The sequence below is a fragment of the Juglans regia genome, chromosome 3 (genome assembly GCF_001411555.2).
Source record: "Juglans regia cultivar Chandler chromosome 3, Walnut 2.0, whole genome shotgun sequence".
NCBI lineage: Eukaryota > Viridiplantae > Streptophyta > Magnoliopsida > Fagales > Juglandaceae > Juglans > Juglans regia.
Genome location: NC_049903.1, coordinates 20,137,694 through 20,155,447, shown reverse-complemented (window position 1 = coordinate 20,155,447; position 17,754 = coordinate 20,137,694). Strand labels below are relative to the sequence as shown.

The following is a 17,754-nucleotide window of genomic DNA, read 5'->3' as shown; positions in this document are numbered from 1 at the left end:
AGATTTATGTTGCAAGGGAATGATCCAAGTATACTTAGAAAAATCATTGATTAAATATGCATAATATCTGAATTTTCCAATTGATAAAATAGGAGCAAGTCCCCATAAGTCACAATAAATTTTTAAAAAAATACTAGAACTGGAATGTTTAGAAGAAGAAAATGGTAATCTACTAAGCTTCTCTAATTGGCAACTATCACAAGTGTTCGGGTTTTATTTTGCCGACAACATCAATTAATCTTAGGACAATTGGGGATGTCCTAAGCGTTGATGCCAAATATCCGTGGAACCGGATTTGAAACGATGAGAAAAGTAGAGCTTCGGCGAATTTGAAAGAACATAGAGATCACCCTTGCGCCTCCCTGTGATCACTGGTTGTCTTGTTCGCCGTTCCTTAACACAAAAATCAACATTAGTGAATTCACAATTAACAGGAAACTGAGTTGTTAGTTGGCTTACAGAGAGCAAATTTTTTTTTCAAGTCAGGGATGAGCAAGACATCATGAACAGGTAAAATTTTATTTTTTTGCTTAATGCTAGAATCTCCAATACCAAGAATTGGTAGATAAGATCCATCACCAATAAGCACTGAATCTACTCCAAAATAATTTCGAATATCAGTTAACATACCTGGCTTACCTGTCATGTGGTTTGAAGCTCCTGTGTCTGAGGTCCATTCCGTTTCAGCGATGGTGTTATCCAAGGTGAGTGCTGCCAGGGCTTGTGGTATGTCATCTTGTTGCGTTGGCTTTTTGGGCACCCACCAACATATTTTCGTAATATGTCCCACCGAAACACAATATTGGCATTTTTCTTCACGATAGCAGACTCTTTTAACAGGCATCATACGTCGCTCTCTAGGTGGTGGAGGTCGTCTTAGTTGAGTGCTCGACATGCGGCTAGGAGAATAGCCACGGTTTTGATCCTTAGGTGGTATGTCAAATAAATTTTTGTTTGTTGCCTTGATATCCTATGAAGGATTGCTGATACCTTTGTTGTTGTTGTCCGTAAAAGGCCATTTGAGGAGTGAGTGAGTTGGTGGCATTAGCATGGTTTGAGAACCAATTGCATCTTTGATCAAGGCTTTGAAGTTGTGAGACAAGCTCAGAGTATGATGGTCTTGGTGGTTTGACTTTTGAGCATGGTAGTGGTAAAAGTTTCATATTGAGGACCAAGACTAGTGAGAAGAGAAAATACATTTTCTTTGTCTGGGACTGGTTTCCCAATTGCTGCAAGGCAATCGCATAGTCCTTTGAAAGTTCGGATATGTTCTTCGATTGTTTTGTCATCTTCTTTTCGAAGATATGTGACCTGTTGTTAGAGTGTGAATTCACGTTCTTGCGAATCTTTTGCATAGACATTCTTCAGTGCTTCCCAGACTGCATTTGCTGTGTCTAAGCCCACAACGAGACCAAGTGTTTTCTCAGAGAGTGTTGCAATTATCCACCCTCGAAGAAGACGATCCACCTTACGCCATGCAATGTACGCTTCGGTCATTCTTGGTGCAGCTGTTTCTACATTTGTGGTGTTATTGGAATCTGATATGGTGTATTTAGGTGGGGCTGGGTCTTCATTGGTAAGGTGGCCTAGGAATTCTTGGCTTTCTACAAGGGCCAAGGCTTGTTCACGCCACAATGGATAATTTGTGGGGCTGAATTTGAGAGTAATAAAATTTCCAACGTTAAGTGAGAGTGAAGTCATGGTTATTGGAGGCTGTCGAGCTGCTAGGTTGTGCCCGTGGGTTCATAGTGGCTCTGATACTAAGAAGAAAAATTGAAAAATTAGAGAAAAAACAGAGAAGGAAGAAATTGTTTTTTGTTACATGAACATACGGGAACTTATTGTAAAGCCTTACAAATACAGAGGAGTATAGGATCTATTTAAACATAAAACTAAAATGATCAAATTACATAAAAGAATCACACGACAGCTGGTAAACAATCCTAAGAGATTTAATAAAATTTGAAAGATGCGGTTACACAAAATCTGTTGCATGAAATCCGAGTATTCCAAGATATATCCGTTGCTCTTTGTCAGTACTGATTTTTTTGGTTGAATATGAGATATGCGCATCCTCCTTTGTTGGAGTTTCCTTATCTTGTTGAACTACCATTTTGGGTTGAGTTTGTTGCCATTGAGACTCCTTCACCCTTCAATGTCTCTCCATCAATATAACATGATTTGTGGGATTTATCATCCTTATCTCTTCGGCAGTTTTGTGACTCCTTATCACTCCATTGAACCCCACAAATCATGCCGAGCTGTTGGGTTGTGCTAATACTCTCAAACACTCTCACTATTATTCTTTACTTTATTATTACTTTTCACTTACTTTTTATACTATTCATTACCACCAACTTTTTACTACTATTCAATATTCTATTATTATTTTTTCATTACTTTTTCACTACAAACCTAGCCTATTGGGGCAAAGTTGGAGAAGATCGGTGCTACCTTGAACACGAGCACTCTTTGGATTGTCTACGAAGTCCAAAAATTGATCAGGCACGTATTCGAGCTAGACCTCGGATAATTGATAAGTGCCTCTTGTTCTTTAGGATATAGTGGAAGAAAAATAATAAATATACATCACTTTCCACAACACATTATACAACTATATTTTAGAATGAATGGTATTTTTATAAAATAATTTATAAAAGTAAATCAGTTTAGAAAAATATCCTCGTTTTGAAATATATATTGTGAAATGTATTATATAGATATCATTACTCATCAAGGAATACCCATGAATGTAACAAAGTTTGTTGGGTTGCTTTCGGCTAATTGAAAGATAATTAACCTAAGTTGCCCACCACTACTAAGCCAACTAGGATAAGTTCTTGTGTAGTTAGTCCGATGTTGATGAGAAAAGACAAAATGGTTGAAAAATTAGCATACTATTGCAATATGAATGTAGGAGCATAGGATTGATCGAATCATCTCTCTCCATATAAAAAAAAATGTTTAAATATACAATAAAATATAAAAATAACGTTAATTATACTAATTAAACTTGACGTCTTTTCAGTGAATAAAAGTCATTACTAATTATCACCCCATACTAGATTTTCTTGCAATTTCAATCTCGTTGTAAATAACAAGAAAATTTGCAAGAAAGTCAACCTCCATTTCTTGAATTCTTCTTATTGAACAATGATTATAATTGAAAAAACTCACTAACTAATTAATTATCAATAAAAATGGAAGAGTTCAGAATAATTTAGATTGATTCAAATGCAAGCCATCAAATATTTTTGAACTGGCCGGATGATAAACTTTTTGACTTACTAATTGTCGCCAATACTCGACATAAGTTAGAAATTGTGAAAGAATATTATAGATCTAAAGAACTAAAGGTTTAATCGAATTTTAATGTAATTTTATATTTAAAGAATCTTAAAAATCCTTTTTAAAAAACATCTTTACGATGAAGTACATGAATTGGAATCTCTATTAGTGTTTTGAACACTTTTATAATAAATACAAAATTTAGGTTGTGCTTTTATCAGTGCCTAATGAAGAAAGAATTTGAGCAATCTAAGATTAATTAGGTTTGGACAGTGAGTTGAGATGAGATAAAAGTTAAAAACTGAATATTATTATTGTTTTAAGATTTGAAAATGTTAAATTATTTATTATATTTTGTGTAAAAATTTATAAAAATTATAATGATAAGATGAATTGGAAGCGCACATTATCAATCCAAACCGAGTCTAAGGTTCATGCCTGACTTATTCAAAAATTTTCAAGAGTTTTTGGAAAACAATTTCAACTTCAACTCAAATATTTTTCAACATTCTTAGCAACTTTTTCCCAACTTTTCAACTTTTTCCCAATAATTTTCCTGCATTTCTATGATTAGTAAAAAAAAATACAATAACCACCACATCAACATTTTCTAAAAACAAAAGTATCTTAAAAAATTATATTTAAACATTTTCAATTCTACCCATATAATTTTACAAATAACGATACAAAACATCTATTTTTTTTTCTAAATTTTATTCAGATCTTCTAATCTATTTTCACAAAATCTAAAAAATCATCTCAAAATTAAAAAAAAAAAATTAAATTTTTTTAATCAAATGCACCTTTTAAGTTTCTGCCACAACCCAACATTATTCACATTTATTTTGGAAATCTATTCAATCAAATATTAAATATGGTATAAACGTCTTTTTTTTTTTTTTTTTTTTATAATAAACCTGATCGATCTCATGAATCAACATCAAACACTTACAAGCAACACGAGAATACAAATGAAAAGAATCAGATCAACACATCTCCTTAGTAACCACAGGAAGAATGCAGGTTGGACATATTTCAATATCATAAACATCTTCAATGCAATCAAGTGCAGCCTTTGATAACTTGTGAGCTGCCATATTAGCCTCACAGTATACATGTGAAACTGACTAAGCAGCAGCTAATTTAGAATAGTTTTGGCATCTGTTATGAGACATCCACCCATGCTCCAATTGGAATTATCTTGGTTCATTAAGTCCACTACCTATTTTGAGTCCCCCTCGAGACATAACAGCCTTAATCCAAGATCTTTGCAAAAAACAGTTGCCATAAGGAGCCCATAGGCTTCCGCATAAAAAACATTGCCTCTTAAGATTCTGTTAGCACGAAGGGCGCCTATCACAAGGCCTTGATGATCTCTAATGAGTACACCTATGCCAATTCTCCCTTCCCTCGATTGCACAGCTACATCCTAATTGACTTTTAGAATCCCTACTTCAGGTTTTGTCCATCTATGAGCCATTGCCAGTTGCTTTGAAATAATACCAGTTTCCTATTTGAGGGCCTCCTTATGAGAGAAGAGTTCTGTCCTGACCTGGTCTGAGATTCCCTGTGGGTGTTTAAAAGCTTTCCCATGCAAACAATCATTTCTTCTAGACCATATCACCCTTATTGTGATTGCAACCTCATCTAGCTCCACTAGATCAAGAGTGCCAACAGGCCTACCCAAACATTGAAGATTAAGTCACTTTGGAGAGATAGTTTCTGCACTTTCTTTGGACCTTGACACCACACGTCTTTAGCACCAATACATCCCTATAATGCATGGTCAGAAGTCTCAGGTTCTTGTTTGCATATCAGACAGAGGTTGTCCTTTACTACTTTTCTCCTTTTCAGATTAGCCAGAGTGGGGAGAGCCTCATTGCATGCTCTCCATAGAAACACCTTGGTGGCAAGAGGTACTTTTAGTTTCCAAATTGTCCTCCACACTTGGCAATCCCTTTTTCTGCCTGATGATTCCCCTTCTTGTTCTCTATCCATTTCTTTGCTGAGATGGTATCCACTTTTGACTGTGTATATGTTGTTAAGAGTAAACTGCCATATTAATTTGTCTTCTCTCCCCCCTAGGCTGATGGGAATGGCTTTGATACCCTCTATTTCTTGATGAGTAAAAAGTTCTGAAAGGAGAGGTTCCTACCATTGCTTCAGTTGAGGATCAATGATATCACTAACTTTGTCACACCAGCAATCTGCTTCTCGAGGAGTCAAGATCTTTTGGGCAGGTAATGAAGGGATCCATATGTCTTGCCAAATGTTTATCTTATGGCCATTGCCAACCCTCCATATAAGACCTTTCTTTAACAGTGTTAAGCCAGCACGAATGCCTCTCCATACAAAAGAAGGTCTTGTCCCCAACTTTGCTCCCAAGAAATCACCTTTGTTAAAATACTTTTGCTTTAAGATTTGTGCCACTAGGGATGCTGGATTTTGAAGGATCCTCCATCCCTACTTTGAGAGTAAAGCGAAATTAAAGCATCTTAGATCTCTAAACCCAAGACTTCCTACTTCCTTGCTGCCACTTAATTGCTTCCAATTGACCCACTGGATTTTTGAGGAGTCTTCATTGAAACCCCACCAAAACTTCTTAAGATTCTGATTCAACTTCCTGGTAATAGACACTGGTGGTAGAAACATTCCCATTGCATAGGTGGGGATGGCTTGTAGGACTGTCTTGAGCAAAATTTCCTTTCCTGCTGCAGATAGAAACTTAGTCTTCCAATTAGCAACTCGAGTCCAGGTTCTGTCAATTAGGGAATGAAATGAGGCAATCTTTTTTCTACCCACCAAAGCAGGTAATCCCAGGTATCTCTCAAAACTAGAAGTGGATTGGACACCTGTTAATTGCAGAATCTGTTGTTGAGTTACTTGGGCAGTATTCTTACTAAAGAAAATGGAAAATTTTTCCTTGTTAAGTACCTGTCCCGATCCTTTCTCGTATAGTTCAAGGATATTAAGCACACATTTCATTTCCTCATGCTTTGCTTGACAGAATAAGAAGTTGTCATCAGCAAAGAAAAGATGATTCACAGTGATTGGGCCTCTACCAATTGGAATAGGAGTTAAGTTGACACATGCCTCAGCTTGATTTAGAAGGGAAGTGAGGGCTTCTGCACATAAGATAAATAAATAAGGGGACAAGGGGTCCCCTTGTCTTAGGCCCCTTGAAGGCACAAAACGCTGTTGAGGTTCTCCATTTACAAGAATAGAGTAAGATACAGAATTGAGGCAAGCTTGGATGATATGAATCCAGTGTGTAGGAAAGTCCATCTTGATCATGATGGCTTCAATGAGCTTCCACTCTACCCTATAGTAGGCCTTGCTCATATCCAATTTAAGAGCCATGAAGCCTTTTTTGCCTTTCATTCTAGAGTTCATAGAGTGTAGAACCTTATAAGCTACCCTGGTGTTGTCAGATATGAGTCTTCCAGGTACAAATGCACTCTGGCTATGGGTAATGATCTAGGGCAGTATATTTTTTAGCCTATTTGCAATGGTTTTAGACACTATCTTGTATAATACATTACAGAGACTAATAGGCCTATAAGCAACTACTTTTTTGGGGTTTTGAACTTTGGGGATAAGTGAAATATAAGTATCATTAACATCATTGAGTGAGCCACCATGATTGAGAAAATTAAGAGCATAACTGCACACTTGTTCACCAACTACCTCCCAGTGTTTTTAATAGAATTGAGTAGGGAACCCATCAGGACCTGGCGACCCTAAAGGGTTCATATGAAAAACTCTTGCATTGATGTCTTCCCTAGTGAAAGGATTTAAAATCCAAGCCTTCATGTCCATATCTAATTTAGTATCCATTGCATGCAAACAGTGCTCAACAGAAAAAGGGTGGGAAGTGGTAACTAAAGAGGAGAAAAAACCTATGAAGACCTCTCCAATTTCTGATTGTTTAATAACACATCTTCCCTGAGAATCTTCTATGTTTTTGATTGCATTGATCTTCCTTCTCTGGCTCGCCTGCAAGTGAAAGTATTGAGTGTTCCTGTCCCCATGCTTGAGCCAGTGTTGCTTCACTCTTTGCTTCATTTGATATCATTTGCTGTTATGGAGGATACCACCTCATCTTGAATATGTTTCAGAGTTGCTAAATGCTCACTTGTACCAGTATTCTGAAGGTGCCTAATACTTTGTTTCCCTTTTGTGATAACTGTGTCTTCTTTTTGCTTGAGTGTCTGCCTCCAAATCAAAAGATCCTTTTGGCATAACTCAAGCTTGGTCCTTAGTAGTTTGGCCTTACAATTTGTTGTACAAGTTTTCTACCATGCCTTACTCACCACCTGCTTGCATTCTTCCTTCAATTCCCAAGCCATTTCATATCTAAAGCACCATCTTCGTACCTTCCTCCCATGATTAGTGTTATATAAACTAATTGACAAGGGAGAATGATCAGACTTGATGGCAGGGAGAACATTGCATACACCATGGATATAGAGATCACTCAATTCCTTGTTTCCAAAAGCTCTATCAATTTTTTCTTTTGTAAAGTCCTTATCATTTCTATTATTCAACCATGTAAAATCCTGCCCATGTGCTTGTATGTCATTGAGACCACAATATTCCACACCTTGTCTAAAATTCTCAATCTATTTGTATGGTCTATTGGCTCTACCTATCTTGTCACTTTGATGGAGAATCTCATTAAAATCTCCAACACATAACCAAGCAACAGAACTAGTTGGTTTGAGCATCTTTAACAATTGCCAACTACTGTTTCTCTTCCTTATATCAGGATGCCTATAGAAACCTGTGAATTACCATGTTGGTCCACTTCCTTCCTCCTGGATCAAAGCACTAATATGCCATCTTGTATAATTGATGACTTTAACACTCCAATCCTCTTTCCAAATGAGAGCAATACCCCCACTAAACCCCACACAATCCTCTGAAAAACACCCATCCATCTACAAACATCTCCTTACTATCTCCATTCTATTCCTTCTGCATTTAGTTTCCACTAGAAAAATTAAGTTGGGGTACTTTTCCTTAGCTAGGTTCTTAAGGACATTAACTATCTAAGAGTTTCTAAACCCTCGGTAATTCCATACCAAGATGCTCATCAATGATGACAGGACTAGAAACCAGCCTCTGCCTTAGCTATAGTAATTCCTTTGGTGTCACAGCATCTCTTTTTCTTTTTTGCAATAATTTCCTGCCCAGATAAACTCCTTTTACAACCCCTGGCATATTTGTTCCTTACAGTACAAATTGAACTATCAACCAAGTTCGAGTTACCCGTGCCTTCTGTGTTAGTTACACACTTACGGGCTTGCCTTCTGTATAAACGTCTATAAATTATGTTTTAAGTCAGCCTCAAATGGTAAAATGATTAATGTGTTTTCTTTTTTTAAAATATGGCAATTTCGAAAAAACATAAAACGTGATATTTGTTTACATCGATCATATCTTTTCTAACATTAACAACAAATAAATAAGGAGCCCAGGAAAAATTGACAAAAAAATAAAGACAAAAAATGGAGACAAAAAATCTGACACGTGGCAGAATGAAAGTGGGGAAGGGGTTCATAGGAACAGAACCTAAACCAAGTAAATGTCATTGATAAAAGCTAACGTCACTTTAAACGCCGCCGTCCTTTCCACGCTATCTGTCTGTCACACCCAGCAGCGCAGCTGCCTCTCCCTCTCTCAGAGTCATGTTTCTCTCCTGAAAAGGGATACTGAAATCTGATTAGTTGCAGGGACGACGATACGAATCCCACGTCGATTCCTGAAGCAAAAATTTCCCAGTTTGAATTTTCTCTGTTTGTTCTGCTCTCTTTACTGCTTTGCTTTTCATCATAGACAGTCTTCTTTTTCTCTCTCGCAGCAGCAGCTCTGCTGCTTTCCGTTTTCGTACAAATCCCAACTATAGCTTCCATTTGTTTGACCCAACATTTTCAACGGTCAAAACGGCACGCTTTTCCATTTTGGAGCACCTCTGCTGCTGCATACCGATTCACCCCATTTGCTTTTATGGACAATCAAAGTAAGATTGGCTTTCGCTAAAGTCAGCCTCAAACACTACAACTGGACTTCTCTCATATGGTTCTACACTTTTAGCCTTCGGTCAGGTAAAACAAACAATTATACCGTTTGTCTTATCACAAAGTTCATTTCCTATGTCTAAATTATTTGGTTTATTCGATGTTTAAGTTTTCTATTTGATCTGATGGCTGTTTTTTTTTTTTTCCTTTCGGGAATAACTGTATGGAAAGTGTAGTTAAGTTTGTTATTCGGAGCATGTATCACGCAAAGAAATTCTCGATGACGAGTTTAGTGCCTCACAAAGGTCAAGGTGGAGGTGGTGAGCCGGTTTCAACGGGTGCTGGAGTCTCGGGGGGATGTGCTACTGTCGTGATAAAAAACTCAACGCCTGCTGCTTCTGCTGGGGGAACTGGGAAGCAACGTTTGCGCTGGACTTCCGACCTTCACGACCGTTTTGTCGACGCCATCAGTCAACTTGGCGGACCAGATAGTGGGTATTTTGTTTTTTTTTTTTTTTGAAGTATTTTTCTCCTGCTGCTTACTTTTCATGTGAGTAGTTCTCTTAAATAATTTAAAAAAGAAGAAAAAGAAAAAGAGTCGACTTTTTTATTAAGGTAAGTGCTGCTACTTTTCCTTTCTTGCTTTCATTTTTCATTGGGAACTGGGAAGCTATGTGGTATTTCATTGTTTTCATTTGGATCAGGTAGATTATTGGTGTCTTGAGTCTTGACTCTTATGTTGTTTTCATCTTTTTAATTTACGTGGGCAGAATCCTTCTGTCTTGAATATCGGTTTGCGCTTTTCAAGGAACACTAATTAACTATTGCCTCATCTTGTTCACAGTGTCACTTCGTTTGGTTTGTTGGACTCAAAATGTAACAAAGTTTCTATGTGGCCAATTACAAATTAATCTAATACAATCAAGTTGATTTGAACCACCCGGGCCAGTGTGTGCTCAAATAGATATCTATATTTCTATTCAGGTGATTTTGATGCTTTGAAGTTGCGTACTTCATGGAATTTTGTGCTGTTTACTTTATTGGTTGTTGATTTACTTGATCTCCCTTTTATAAGAGAGCAGAAACATCATCTGTGGAATTTCACTGTGCTTAACGAATCAGTGGGCTACCTAGAAAAGTAACGTTGACGTATTATAATTGCAGTTTCTGATGTACTGTGTCCGTCGACCCGAATCACTTGTGCATCCTTGCATGAGGTTCAAAATGCATAACAATGATGCCCTTGATCAGCTAACACCGTGCTTATATAGATGCATCATCTGAAGTACTAGATGGGTTGGTTTTACTTAAGACCAATATCCGATTATGGTTGTGGATTTGATATAGCTGGTCATCTGTCGTGACTGATTGATAGTTATAAATTGTGGCTGCAGCTGAGGTTGTGCCACTTGAGGACTGCAGATTTCCATGCTATTTGATTGTAGGATTTGGTTGCTCAGGGGGCATTGAAAGCTTGTGATGCCGTCAAGTGTAATGTGTAGATTGAGTTCCAATAAAAAGCAGGGTTTTAGTGTTCTTTTTGCTTGTTGCTTATCACAAACCTCTTTTCTAAATGTTGGAGGACAGCTTATGCCCTCCAATATTCAGTTTCTTCTTAGTTCTACATGATTAAGATGCTTCTCTGGTTCAACCGATGACTTTGTGGATAATATTGATGTGTTGAACATATATGAATCTATTGGATTGTTTTTAGTTTACCTTATAGGCTAGCCATTATTAACACGAAATGCATGGTTCAGTTCTGTTTCCATCGTGGATCCTAGGCAGGCCAGTGCGTAGTGATTTTGGTCATGATAGATCACTCCTTTCTCTGACCTCTTGAAAATGATAGCAAATAAAAGATTTCCTTGGTTTGAATGCTAAGCATTAGCATTGTGAAGTATTTTGGAGAAATTGTGACGTGTTTTGAAGCAGAGTGTACAACAAAATGCTGTCCAGCCTCTTTCAATGGCCTGATGAAAAGGGAAAAGTAAGAGTTGGAAAGGACTAGAATTAAAGAAAAGGTGAAATAAAATAATTGGCATGGTTATTCCAAGGGTTCACCGATTCATAAAGAGAAAAGACTAAAAAATGTTGTTTCCTGTAAAATATAATAAATTTGTAGGCAATTTTTTTCTCTTGGAAGGTAGAAGTTCTTGCTCTTTATAATGAATCAAATGGGGCTCCAATTGTACCATTGACCTAGTTCTTTTACACTATGGCCCATATGTGGCTCGGGTCTTCTTTTGGGACATTACATTTAGAAAGACAATTTGAGCTAAATTCTTAGCTAACATCATGAGACTGGGATGGAGAGCAGTTTTGGTAATCAAGTACTTGATAAGTGTCATCAAATGCTTGATAATAATAATACCAATACCAAATCATTGGAAACCTCGTCACACGATTTGCTGGTTTGTGTGGTTGGAGGAGTAAAGCTTCCTTCAAAACGATATTCTTTGTTTGGGTGGTACTGCTAGGAAAATCTTTATGTTGGAAAATTTCAAGAGTTAACGGGTGATAGACTGATAATTATACATTGGTGTTGTATATGTAGGAGGAATGGGAAAACCTTGGGATCGTTTGTTTTACATTGCGACGTTTATAGTGATTTAAGCAAAGCTTTCTTTAGCATTTTTAGATTGGAATGGGTCATTCCACAACATGTGATGGACTTTTCTTGTGTTGGAACGGTTGATTTGAAAGTCAAAAGAGTGGAGTTTTGTGGAAGATGATCCCGATCTTCTTAATGTAGTGCATATGGTGGGAGATACATGACCGAAGCTGCAAGGATTGTGAGAAGACTGCGAGGAGATTAAAAATTTCCTTTTAGAATTCTTTATCATTGGATATCAGCTTATAAATGTTGTTCCAGATTTTTTGATAAAAAAAGAAATGTTGTTCCAGATTTAGCTTTCAGGACTTTGTTTATGCTTTTCTATCTCTAACAAGGTGTGTACTTAGATAGTTCCTTTTAGCTCATTAATAAATTTATCGTACTTTTGCATTCTCTTGTATAGTTCCTTCTAGTTCGTTTTATTTGTATTAATAAAATTTCTTATACTTTTGAAAAAAGTATAATTATCCTACTTTTAAAAAATGGATCCAAATCCAATCAACTACTTGCATTTTGAAATTTTGCACTTGTAAAAAAATTTTGAGATCTAGGAGATACTGATATTTCTTCTTTATTTTCACAGAAGCGTAAAGTTTTTGCTTGAAAGATATAAGAAACTATATTTGCAAACTCTAGTTTAACCTGGCAAAAGACATTTTGCGTTTGCAGGGTCTCCTGGTTTCCTCATTATATTAAAACAATTGTATTATCAATGAATGGTTATGGTTTTAATGTATCACTTGTCAAAAAAAAGAAAAAAAGACTGTCTTATTTATCATGCAAACACCTAGGCAATTTCTTCACTGGAAATTGGAGTTGCTCACGAAGAGACTCTAATATATTGGAAGCAAATGCTGTACATATATGTAACAAGTCGGCTGGAAGTGGTGAAATGAGGTGGGGTTGTGAAGAAGAAGAGAAATCTTTCGTGAGAAGAAAATGAAAGCCATTTGTTGGGGGTGGAAGACTCGAGATGATAAGTGTTCAGCATATGGTTAAACATGGCTGCTGAGAAATGTAGAAGTGATGTCTTTTTGCACATAAGAAGAGTTGAGGAGCTGTGTTGTTTGGAGAAGCTGAAGTTTCATCGAAGAGTTAAAGAATACGGCATTGTATAGTATGTGATACCCCATACTAACTGATAAGTGATAAGGGTAGGTGGTGTGTGAGATTCCACATTGCATGGGAATAAGAAATTCTTACTCTTTATAGTGGTTCCAATAGAGCTCCAATTGTATCACTGACTAGTCCTTTTGGAGTATAGTCCTAGATGTGGCTTGGCCTCCCTTGGGGCGCTACAAATGGTATCAGAAACCTAACCCAACCAGAAATGTGGGATTTGAGCCATGCCACCTATGATGGCTGGCCCGACTAGGATGTCGGAATTTTTTTTTTGGGGTTTGGGGGAGATTCTCCTCACATATTGACTGATAAGTGATAAGGGTAGGTGGTGTATAGGATCCCCCACATTGCTTGGGAATGAGAAGTTCGTGCTCTTTATAATAGTTCCAATGGAGTTCCAATTGTATTATTGACTAGTCATTTTGGAGTATAGGCCTAAATGTGGCTTGAGCCTCTCTTGGGGCATTACATAGCTATACTTAAGCAGATTCTGTAGAACCGTTTTCTGTTGTACCTCTTTTAGATTCTGTTAATTGTAATGAGATGGAGATTGTATAAAAGGAGTTGAAGGGGAGAACAGAAGGTTCATTGAAGAAGATTTCTTGAACTTTACTTTTTCTTGTAAGGAGACTTGTTTCATCATTCAATGCAATTTTTCCAAGTTCTCATTGTCATCATTTCATTCTTAGTTTTTATTATATATTTGTAAGGCTCTGCGTGTAACAATGTAAGAGAACTGTTTACGATGTATCAAATATGTAGAAGTAATATGTCCTCACTAGTTGTAGGAATTCCTTATCGCCTATTAGATATCTGTTTTAACCAAGGAGAAGTTTGAAATTCTCATTTTGCTTTGATAAATTCTGTACTTCAATTAGATTTCTGTTTTAATTCTCACTGAAATTGCTTGAAGGTTGTTGGATTTTGTAAACTGCTTACTGTGAATGAGATAGATTTGTGGATGGAAATCACTGCCCTTAATGGCCAATCTATAGTCTTTGTAAATGTTGATGGCTTAATTAAAAGCTTTCACTTGTGTTTTTCTTTCTATTTGTTGCTTTCAGGGGCTACACCGAAAGGTGTTCTGAGAGTGATGGGTGTACCTGGACTTACCATCTATCATGTGAAAAGTCATTTACAGGTGCAGAAATCTCACTAGTCATTTTTTTTTCATATATTTGAATACCTGAAATAAGTGGAAAATGTCTTTGTGTTTCTACTCATAGAAGTATCGCCTTGCAAAGTATCTTCCGGAATCTCCTGGTGATGGTAAAGGTGCTCCTTTTTCCTTTTTCTTCCTGTTTCAGCAAATTGGGCTATGAATCTTAATTTTGAGGATTCTGATGTTAAGCTTCAGGTTTTAATGATGAGAAGAAAAGTTCTGGAGACAGCCTTTCTGCCACAGATTCTTCACCGTGGGTATCTTTGTTCTCCTCCAAAAACTGTACACTTTACATGCACAGTTTTTTGCCTCTCATTTTTCTTTTAACTTGACTTCTACCAATCTACAAATTCTTCCTGTCCTTTAGGGGAATGCAAATTAATGAGGCACTGAGGATGCAAATGGAGGTTCAGAAGCGTCTTCATGAACAGCTTGAGGTCTGGTCCCATGCTTTCATTTCACTTTTATAATTGCTTCTAGTCAGCAGCTTTTCAAATTCCATTTTTAATCTGCAACATTTAGTTTTTTCTTCAAGGAAAAAGGAGATTTTTAGGAAATACAAATGAACTGAAGAGGAAAGAAAAAACATAAGAAAATGAAATCCTTCTAACAAACAAGTAGCAATAACATTACATTGTAAAGAGTGTACATTCAAACCCCAAGGGGTTGGCCCAATTGGTAAAAGGCCTTAGTCTTGGGATATCACTCCCTTCAAGGTCCAAGGTTCAACACCTCATAGGTGCAAACAATTATTTTAGGGTCACACCCCCTGGTGAAAAGCCAGCGATTTAACTAGTTTCATGTAGAGAAACTTCCGAAGGTGTGGTGCACGGGACCGGGGTTTATTCTACAGGGGTGGGTCTGAAGGACTCTGCCCTGGAGAGGTTGTGTACATTCAATGGAAAGCAAATCTTGAATTGATGATCTCATTCTATGAGGAGAATGCATCAATTTATGTGCCCCTTTATGGGAAGAAGTTTGGTGCTTGCGACATTTGCATAGAGGGTGTTTTGGGTAGAGTATTAGTCTACAGTATGGGTGTAACCGGTCCGGTTTGGTCCTGTTTTGGATAAAATGTAGGAACGAACCGGTATGTACCGGTTTTGTATTTTTCAAAACCGATTACGCACCGGTTACCCTCCTAAACCGGTACTTCTGGTTTTACCGGTTTCCGGTCCGGTCCGGTCTGGTTTTCCGGTTTTTTTAAAATGTAAGTTTCACAATTTGTCATTAAAAATTTATTTATAAAAAAAAATTGATTTAAAAAAACTATTTTATGCTTTTATTAATATATTAGACTATATAATAGTATTAATATTAAACTATTGGTTTAGTTATAAATTATATATTAGTATTAGTTATAAACTTTTAGTGATTTAGTATTAACATTTTATGTAATAATTTATAAATTATAATAAGAAATTATTTCATATATGAATATATATATTATATATAAAATTTTACATAAAAATTTATAATTATACATTATATATAAAACTTATATATATTAATATTTAATATATATAAAATATTTTGTATAAAACAAATATATAAAAATATTTTTTTTTTTATTTTTTTTAATCAACTGGTCCAGTTCGGTCCGGTCTAGTCCAAAAAATTCCGGAACCGGAACCGGCCGGTTCTTACATTTTAAAAACCGGTTCCGGACCGGATCGGTTCAAAACCGGTAAAACCGGTCCGGACCGATTTTTCGGATTGAGTTTACACCCCTAGTCTACAGGAATCAATGGGTTGGGGTTGGGGTTGGGGAGGTGTGTTTTATTCCAACTCGGGCTTGATGTATTTTGGGTAGTTTTTCACGAGTTTTTTGGGTCATTAGGAGCTCTCTAGTATGAGCTAAGTGTTTTCTTATATACATCCAGTATACTTGGCTACTCCTATTGATATATATATTATTTTTACTTATAAAAAAAAAAGTCTGGTGCTTGTGTTCCGTATAGGTATGTGTAAATTATAAGAAAGTCACTGTCCATGCAACCTTTAAACTAACTGAAAAGTTTTAGGACTTTCTTTCTTTCACAACTTGTACCAAGTCTTGTTTTTATTAGCCAGAAATGGAAAACAAACTTATGTAGTTAGAAATGGCAGCATGCATTATGTAATCTTAGGGGTCATACTTGCAGTGTTCCATCCCATCTAATTTTCTGCATGCCGTGCTTGTTATCTTCTGTATGAGATTTCATTAGCAAATGGATAAAAAGGTAGCTAATGGGTTCAAATGTTGCTTTCAATGGTTTTGCTTGGCATGATATCAATATTTACTTGCGCTGGAACTTTTTCATGATTACCAAATGCAGCCTTATCACGAATGATGAGTGCATTCTGGGGGCAGTTTTTGTGTTGATTAATTGTATGTCTATAGATTTATTTGAATGCATGCATTTCAGGTACAAAGACAGTTGCAAATGAGAATAGAAGCTCAGGGAAAATACTTGCAGAAGATCATTGAGGAGCAGCAGAAAATAGGTGGTGCACCGGAAGCTTCTGAGACTTCCGCATTGGATGATGACAAACAAAAGACATCTCATTCAGAATCACCCGGTGATGATTCTGCAGGGCCCTCTTCTCCCCAGAAGAAACAAATGGTGGATGATGGACTTACAGTTGGCCTTGCCTCCTCAGCAACACCAAAACGTGATCAAAACAAAGAGTTTGTTAATCATTGGGATCAGGAACTTTTATGGAAGTGATGATGGGTTTGGATCAGTCTTGGGGACTGAGTTCAAGGAGGGAGAAGCTGGCGTAGCGCAGAGAGCACCCCATGAACTGGTTTGTGTGAGGTTCAAAAATATAGTGTACTCCCCATTGTTAATGTTTATGATGTTTGTGGCAGAAATTATATACCATGATTTGTGTAAATCTATACGTGCACTCCCTTTGTAGATAATGATCAAATACAGAATTCCTAGTTAATCTCTCGTTGGTTTAAGTGGCTTATATATATTCATCCTCGAAGCCCAGCACATAGACTAGATGTTCCTACCATCTCCATTGTTGAGTCCAAACCCCGTACCCCACGGTGACTGTCTAACTTCCCCTCATCTAGCCAATTCCCCTCAATATTCTCCATTCCCAACCATTCGACCATCATTATTGTTAGGCCCAATCTCTGCCTATGAAAATGGGCCTAGTCCTATCGGGCCAATTGATCCCTACAAACTCCGATCAAGTTAGATGACAAGTCGACAAGGTCATATTCTCATGTCCAACCAGAGTACAGCCCGTGGGAACTCGCACCGTCGAAGTAGGCCCACACATACTTACTAACTTGGTCTCTTTTTAAGTCAATGCAAAGCGGTTCTCTAATACCCCGTGCCCAGGAGGGGTTACTTTATTAATACATCAAAGTGCCCTCTCAAGGGACATGCTCAGGTCAGGTCATGCAGGTCCGGTCGGGGGTCCGGGCAGGGTTACCACCTTCAATGCTACAGTTATCTCCTTAAAAGTAGGAGTATCAAATCGTGTTAACGGGTTGTGTTCGTGTCGTGTCAAGATATATATATTATACTTTATAAGTCAACCCT

General features: G+C 37.0%; 1 protein-coding gene across 6 annotated transcripts; it reads left to right on the top strand.

Moving 5' to 3' along the window:
• The first annotated feature begins 8,902 nt into the window (after window positions 1–8,902).
• LOC108986496 (myb family transcription factor PHL7-like) lies at window positions 8,903–17,148 on the top strand. 6 transcript variants are annotated; one of them, XM_018959128.2, is made up of 7 exons: window positions 8,904–9,395; window positions 9,545–9,799; window positions 14,112–14,188; window positions 14,274–14,316; window positions 14,405–14,462; window positions 14,577–14,646; window positions 16,618–17,148. In XM_018959128.2, the coding sequence occupies exons 2-7, from the start codon at window positions 9,565–9,567 to the stop codon at window positions 16,918–16,920; spliced, it is 786 nt and encodes a 261-aa protein (XP_018814673.1). In that variant the 5' UTR covers window positions 8,904–9,395; window positions 9,545–9,564; the 3' UTR covers window positions 16,921–17,148. The 6 variants fall into 6 exon arrangements, with proteins under 6 accessions (XP_018814676.1, XP_018814674.1, XP_018814673.1 ...); XM_018959127.2 differs by having other exon boundaries at window positions 14,399–14,462; XM_018959126.2 differs by having other exon boundaries at window positions 14,274–14,322.
• The last annotated feature ends 606 nt before the right edge of the window (window positions 17,149–17,754 follow it).